General features: G+C 36.0%; 1 protein-coding gene across 1 annotated transcript; it reads right to left on the bottom strand.

Moving 5' to 3' along the window:
- Window positions 1-1,902: 1,902 nt before the first annotated feature.
- Window positions 1,903-4,036, bottom strand: LOC120431758 (spastin-like). The gene is made up of 3 exons (XM_052710381.1): window positions 3,629-4,036; window positions 3,000-3,563; window positions 1,903-2,938 (listed from the first exon to the last, which is right to left on the bottom strand). Exons 2-3 carry the CDS (start codon window positions 3,057-3,059, stop codon window positions 2,705-2,707), a joined length of 294 nt encoding a protein of 97 aa, XP_052566341.1. The 5' UTR covers window positions 3,060-3,563; window positions 3,629-4,036; the 3' UTR covers window positions 1,903-2,704.
- Between the last annotated feature and the right edge of the window lie 4,108 nt (window positions 4,037-8,144).

Below are 8,144 nucleotides of genomic sequence, written 5' to 3'. Positions count from 1 at the left end.
AAAAATTAAAAAAAAACGTTTCAAATACATTCTAATCTGATGTATCTAAGTGATAACAGTTCAATTTTTAGCAAATTAACATGTTGTTTCATGCATTGTTCCTCTTGTCCCAACGGGTTGTTCGTCTTGCCCCACTAGTTGAGTAGAACGTACGGAAAATCAAAAAATTTAAAATCAATTTTTTACATAAAAAAAACAGGATTTTTTAAAAACTTGTTCTATCAAAGTCTTAGTCAAGACCAGAAATAAGATGATTATAAAAAAAATCCGACAGATTTTCTAACGTTTGTAATGGTTTATTACGAGCAGTTCCTTAGCTTGTTACACTTGCCCCACTTTCCCCTATTCATAAGATTTTGACAGGCTGATCTTCTACGTTTTGGTTCTTGTTTTATTGTTCATTGTACGATTTAAACGGATTTTTTTCTACCTTTTTTATGTTTGTGTCAGAGATGGGTCAAAAAATATTATATATAATTGAAATTACAAGCCAGAATTTCAACATTTCAATTTAAAAAAAAACCATTGGAAAATGCATTATACACCCGTACAGTTGGTATGCGTTTAAAAAAAGTGAGAATTAACAAAATATTTATTTCTTGCAAAAAAAAAACTTTTTGAAATTTTGTACATTGAAAATTCAACAAATTTCAAAAGATATTTGAATTAACACAAACATGCTTAAACATAAATAGATTTCAGTTGATTGCACTTAAATTTCCATTGAAAATTTTAACTTTTAAAAAAATAGCTTTTGCCCCCTGATTTTCGGACCGACTTTGAAGGGGGGAGGGGGGGGACAAAAACTTTAAATAAAATTTGTACCAACCTTATTCAAATTGTTCTAAAATTTAAAAAAGAACAAAAATATGTTTTTTCATCAATTTTTAGCTTGCTTTCACATCTATCATATAAAAGTTTTAAAATGAGTAATTTTCCTAAGTTTTTACTAAGGCCTTTGCAAATTGCATTTCGTGATTTTGCCCCTTCTTTCTTTTTTCCGGAAAATCAAAGGGGCAAAACATTAATGATGTATTGCTAAAAATTTAAATAATAATTCAAAAACTAACTTTATCCACCTATGTGGTTAATGCCTTCCTCAATATTTATAAACAGTGGGTGACATGATGGGACTAGGGTGGTCCAAATCCGGGCTTTTTCGGGGCTACAAAGGTCAATCAAAGATTGACCCACAACTAGGCTATGTTCCAAATTTGAGCTCATTCTGACCACGGGAACCCCTCCCTATAATGCTTGAAGTTTGTATGGGAAAAACCGTCAAAATGTCTGCGCAAAAATGGACACTTTCAGAAACTAATAACTTTTTCGCAAAAAATCCTAAAAAAAAAAATTAAATGAAGGTCCTACATCTGAGAGTAGATAAAGATTGGACGACTATTAGAGGAAAGTGGGGCAAGTGTAACAAGCTAAGGAAATGCTCGTTATAACCCATTAAAAACGTTAAAAAATCTGCCGGATTTATTGGAATCATCTTATTCTAGGTCTTGACTGAGACTTTGATAGAACAATTTTTAAAAAAAATCAGTTTTTCAATGTAAAAAATTGATTTTAAATTTTTTGATTTTTCGTACGTTCTACTCAACTAGTGGGGCAAGAAGAACAACCCGTTGGGGCAAGAGGAACAATGCATGAAAAAACATGCTAATTTACTAACAATTGAACTTTTATCACTTAGATACATCAGATTAGGATGTATTTGAAACGTTTCTTTCATTTTTAGATTAAAAATAATATTTTACTAAAAATTTGACCGTTTTTACGAAAAAAAATATTACTTAGATGATAAATAGTAAATTTTCATGATATTATTATATAGTGTATGGACAATTTTTCAAACAATTGATTATCAGTTTTAAGAACTTTTATGTATTTTTTTCACAATAAAATCTGTTGCTGCAGCAATTCGTATTTTTTTTTTCATACTAAAAATCCATATGGTACACTTGCCCCACCTAAACAAGATTTTTTAAAAACTCTCTACAAAAATAACCAAAACATAAATCATACTTTATAATACGTGCAAGTCATTGGTAGGGACACTACTGATCTACACACCAAAAAATAATCGTGTAATATTCTGTTATATTGATGCACATAACTGGAGCGTCATATCTGATGCAAATTTACATCAGATTTGAAAATTACATGACACCACCAAGGCATTTATTGATGCATTGAATTTTACAAAACTCGAATATACGACGATGTAATATTCAAATTGATGTAATTTCAGCTGGGAGAATTGTGATTTTGAGGTTAGAAATAAAAACAAGGTTGATCGTTTTCATACTTTTTTCGCTATATTTTTTCTAAATAACGTTTTCGAACTTTGTCTAGAAAAATCCGTATAAAATCTACGGGAATTCCGTAACAAGGTCACTCTAAGGTCACTTAATCCGTTCCGTTATCGTCGTCGGAGATACATTCGGTGGCATTCCTGGATCACTTGTGGCTCTGGTTCTGTCGGGGTACTCCTGCAGTTGCAGCAGAATCAGGGACAGCCGAATATTGTTAGGAGAGAACTGGCGACGACACACGAAGTCGTTCTGTTTTTTCGGGTTCAGGCGGCTGGTGACATAGAACCGGACAGGAGGAGGCCTTCGGCGGGCGTTCGTAGGCCGGTGAAGAGTTCTGGGCGGACGGACGGCAGGATGACCATCTCTTGGAGGGCTTGTTTGTCCACTTATTGGCCGGCAATGTCCTGCCACTTGACCTTGGCGCCTCCCTCGATGATTTCGTCCATGATGATCTGGACCAGCTTGGGCTCGACGCCTTTCACGGTGATATGCTGCTGCTGGCCGGATTGATTGCTTGAGAGCGCCGTCCCGAGCGGCGTCTTTGACCGGGGTGGAGTATTCTTGCCCCCGCTGTGGCCGTAACCGTTGCTTGCTTTACGAATCGGGGAACCACTTGGAATCTGCGAAATAGAAACAAAGAGTCAACAACTTCAACTCAACGACCTGCTAAGAATCCCGTACCAAAAATTGACGCCGGATGGCCGGGGGCGTCTCCGCTGGTTTTGGCACGATTTTCGGCATGCCACCACCTGCGGTGCAACCTGATGCTCCGGCTGTGGCCCAACACCGTAACCCGTCCCCGTTACCCCGCTGCCACCGGTCGGGGTCGCCCTGGAGCCGCCGTTGCTGCGGGGCAATGTCTGTGACTTGTTCACGCCGACATTGCCGGGGTGCTTGTAGCCGTTTTCGTCGTCGGAGATACGTTCGGCGGCATTCCTGGATCACTTTGGCCCTACAGTTGCAGCAGAATCAAGGACAGCCGAATTTTGTTAGGCTGTTTTTCGGGTTCAGGCGGCTGGCGGCAAATATTTGAGGATGGACAGGACTTGGATCTGGAAAGGTTCTGTTCGACCAATGCCCAACTCTTAGATGGCTACCATTCCTCTTCCACCTTGAGCCGCTGGTGGCGCATGTTCCAGCGTAGATTCCGACTGAGGATGGACAGGACCCGGACCTGGACAGGTTCCGTTCGACCAACGACCGGTATATTCCGCCTCCGGAGAATCGTGGTTGCATCTTGTACAGCTGGAAAGTAAACAAAGTGTTGTTTTTCAATTGAACAAATTGCAGTGCAGGTATATTTCACTCACCTTGATCTTTTTTATTTGGCAAATCTAAGAATTTGGGAGATTTTCATTGACTTTCAGCAAATGCTTGAAGCCAGAAACTCGACTGATTTCCAAAACACTAAGATGGCTGACACATCATTTGCACTGTCAAGCGAGCGTAGTCAAATCAGGCTAAAATTGTGTTTGTTTAGATGTAAAATTCCATCAAAAAACACGCTCCGGTTATGTGCATCAAATGATACACAAAATCAGGTCATACTAAGATTAAATTTACACGATACTTGACGGAATCTTTTGCTTTGCGTTTTAATTGAGAAATTACGACTCTACATCAAATCAAGCACAATTTTACATTAGGTTTTCAATTAAATCCATGATTTTTACATCATATTTGAAATTCCGTCAAGTGTAATATTATTATTTTTTTAGTGTGTAGGAAAAACAGCATTTTGATAAAATGAGCCTTAAAACGAACCCTAAGCCTTATTTTGTACTTTCCAAATATTATAAGGAAACAAAGGTTTTGAAAAAACTTCATTCAATATTATGCCCCGTGGCGTTTACGTCGTTTTGGTGGTTATGTGGTAGTAGAATCAGCTAATTGCATTGCTATCAACAATTCCTCATACTGGAAATAATCAAAATTGTAAAAATTACGGCCGTACGAGCGATTGTTCCTCTTGCCCCATATGGTCGTCTTGCCCCACCTTCCCCTACGCCCTCCACAGAATAGAAACTGAAACAGTTGCTTTTCTCCATTCATTTTGACGATTTTTCCCCAACATACTTCAAGCGATTAAAGGGAAGGGTTCCCTTGGTCAGAATGAGCTCAAATTTGGAATTTAGCTTAGTGATGGAGCTATCTTTGATTTTAGGGGGTATCCCCGAGAAAGCCCGGATTTGGACCACCCTAGGGACACACACATTTGGACTCAAATTTCATCTGTTTTTTTTAGATCCGGAATTAAAAAGTACACAAATATCACTTAAGTGGTCATAACTTGAGACAGGGTTGCCAGATCTTCAATGTTTTGAACTTGTTGGAAAGGTCTTTCGATTATCTAACCAACGATGGGTCGGACAAAAGATTTGGACATAGTTTACTTACATTTACACACACACACACACACACACACACACACACACACACACACACACACACACACAAACACACACAGACATTTATTCAGCTTGCGATTCCGAGCAGGAGGCCTTATACCTCAGGTGAGGAAGGCAAAACTAAATCAATTATCAACTAAATGAGAGACACTGAATTGTTTTCGATTTTTATCAATTAAACAAATGAAGCACTTTCAGACTTTTTATAATTTTTTAATTTTAAAACACACATTAAATAAATCAATATTGATACATCGATATTTTTTTTCAAAAGTGTGACCAACGTTACGATGCATTAAGCAACTTTTTGTTTCAAAAAATAGAAAAATGTCTTTGATATAAAAATTAGTTTTATTTATTTTTGCCACCCCCTGAATCTGAAACTGTATTTTAGAGCTTCAAATTTTGATTCAAGCACAGTTTGAGGTATAACATTCCAATTTTGTGATGCTCTTATTGATTAATTGATTTTAATATTGAATTCTTAAATGCGTATTTTAAATGTTAAACATTTTGACATGTTTTAGAAAACAAAAGTGACTACTTTTGCACCAGAGTTAAGAATAACTAGACAAAGGATATGATTCTTTGGAAAAAAAAAGATTTTTTTAAAAAATATTGAAACTATGGGTATACGAAATTTTACAGATTTTTCACATCAATGGTTTTAATTGAAAAAGATCCTATCAACATAGAATATCATAGTTACTCTAGAAATGACCGGGCAGACGGTAATAACAAAATTAATAATATTTCAATAACAAATCCTGTTAAAATAACAAAAAGTGTTATTATTTTATCCTGAACTTCAACTTCAAGAAGAAAAAATAATAACAGTTTCTGATAAAATAACAAGATTTGGTATGAAGTGATATTATACTGAAAATGTTTAATAACACGCAAATAAGAGGAAATGTTATACATTTCAAAAACTCTCCTAATAACAAAATTTGTTATTCGTTTGGTATTCTGACTTAAAAATAAAATTACCATAAATCGCACAAATGGAAAAGTTTTTAAGTGTCCTTAACACAATCTGTTTGGCAGTGGCAGTGGCAGTGCGTGGCCGAATGGTTACGCTGTCCGCTTTGTAAGCGGATGATTCTGGGTTCGATTCGCATCTGCTCCAACTTTCCATCGGATGAGGAAGTAAAATGTCGGTCCCGGCCTTGGTTGTTAGGCCGTTAAGTCATTACAGGTGTAGGAGTCGTCTCCATGCCATAAGTACAAACAACACACCAAACCAAGCCTACTCCGGTGGAATCGCTGGCGGCGGTTGGACTCGCAATCCAAAGGTCGTCAGTTCAAACACTGGGGTGGAAGGTTCCTTGGAGTAGAAAGAGGTTTGGGTGCTCTCCCCATTCAAGCCTTCCGACTCCTAGGTTCGAGCAGAAACTTGCAATAGAGACCACAAAAGACCCGGGGGTCGTTAATGTGGATGGTTTGATTTTTTTTTATTTGAACACAATCTGTTATTATTTTTCTTTTGTTAAATATGTTTAGATCATTGGTAAAATTTTGTCCAATTTCGTCGGGGTCATTATTTTGGCCATGAAATGGGGTCCTTAAGCTAAAATTATTCTAAAAAGTTGAAATTTTGAGAGTTGATTTTTTTTTATTATTTGATATACCCCCTAAGGGACTTTGTTTAAAATGGCTAATACTATGGGATAATCTTGACCAATTTCGTCAGGGTCATTAATTTGACCATGAAATGGGGTCCTTAAGCTAAAATTATTCTGAAAAATTGAAAATTTTAAAATTAACTTTTGAAAGTTGTTTTTTTAAGTTTGTTATATTCTCTAAGGAAATTGTTTTATTTATTGAAAATTTTTGAAATGTGAATAACAAAAACTGTTATTATTTTCACAGAGCGAGGAAGTCCGGGCTGACGTTGAAGTTCGAGCTGGAGTGAGACCTCGGAGACGGCATCGGATTCAGCTAATTTTCAGCAACTTTCACTTGAAGTCGGAATCTGTAAAATCGGGTATTTTTGGAGAGCAGAAGTCGGCGTTGACGTCATATCCTGCATCCAGAGTCGGAGTTGTCTTCAAAGTATGGATTCAAAGTCGCTTGAAGGTACCCGACTCTGCAGCCCTGACTAGTACAAAAGAGTTATGGACACTGCAGGTTTATTTGCAAATGGCAAATAAACCAAAACAATAACTTTTTTTTGTTATGGAGACATACTAGTTCAATAACAATTTTTGTTATTATGCTTCTCCACCTCTCCTCAAAAAATAACAAATCTTGTTATTCCTTCATGATTCCTTCTGTGTTATTGGTTTGTTATTGCAATAACAACATAATAACAGTTTAAGTTATTCTTCGAACAAATCTTTGTTATTGATTTTTGTTATTTTAACAACTAATCCGATCATACCAATAACATATCGTCTGTTGTGTGCTATCTTGTGACAACGACCATTTAGTACTATTCGAGAAAATCGAATTTTATTGTTTGATGATAAATATTTCTAAAACTATGAATGATGGTGCCAAACTTTTTGAAGCAGTTGGTTCGTATATTATCGCTTAACAAACGCTCCAAGTTTCAACTAATTTGGTTACACCAGTTAAAAGTTACAGTAAATTATGTAAACAAAAATCTGAAAAGCACGTGTCATAAGTGTGCTTCGAAAGTAAAATTGTACTACGTGTCACAAGTGTGCACAGAATTTCCATACAAACTAAAATAGGCTTAAATCAATAGTTTAACCAACTTAATCAGTATATTTTCAAAAACAAAAAATTGCGTTGCCTTGAGAAAGTGTGTATCAACATAAATTTGTGAAAAAACAAGAAAAAATTCCACATTTTACAACAACATGTATGACGTGTCACAAGTGTGCTCAATCATTTTGATGATAAATTGGTCTATGTCACAAGTGTGTATTGCGATATCCGGGAAACGGAAGCGAGTTCCAAAAATCGGGTTAAAGCATCTCGTTGTGTTTGTTCAGTATAGCAAAACGTCATCATAAACTCCTTTTTGACCAAAATGGTCTATGTCACAAGATAGCACACAGCAGAAGATATTTAGATATTCTCACAATATCAAAAAGTGAATATCCCAAGTTATTTCCGTCTGCTCGGGAAATTGCATTTGAAAATTCACTCTATTGTTTTGTTTGGTATAGAATGCACCGTTTTTATTTTATTGGAATTTTAAGGTAGAAAATCACGAAAAATTAAAAAAAAAAATCATTTAACATAATTCTATAATTGACAAGTAATTCAAGTAAAAGAGTAAATTTCGAGGGCGCATTTTAAGTTTGCTAAACTAGTTGCGAGAGAATCCGAAAAAAACTTACAAATTTATATGATTGAAATATCATACGTTTTTCAAAATAATGTTTTGGTGAAATTGTTAAAAGTCGCGTTACATCGAACAATGGACCTCTCTCATTAATGGTCA

Source organism: Culex pipiens, chromosome 3 (assembly GCF_016801865.2).
Source record: "Culex pipiens pallens isolate TS chromosome 3, TS_CPP_V2, whole genome shotgun sequence".
NCBI lineage: Eukaryota > Metazoa > Arthropoda > Insecta > Diptera > Culicidae > Culex > Culex pipiens.
This window is presented reverse-complemented; position numbering and strand designations above follow the sequence as displayed.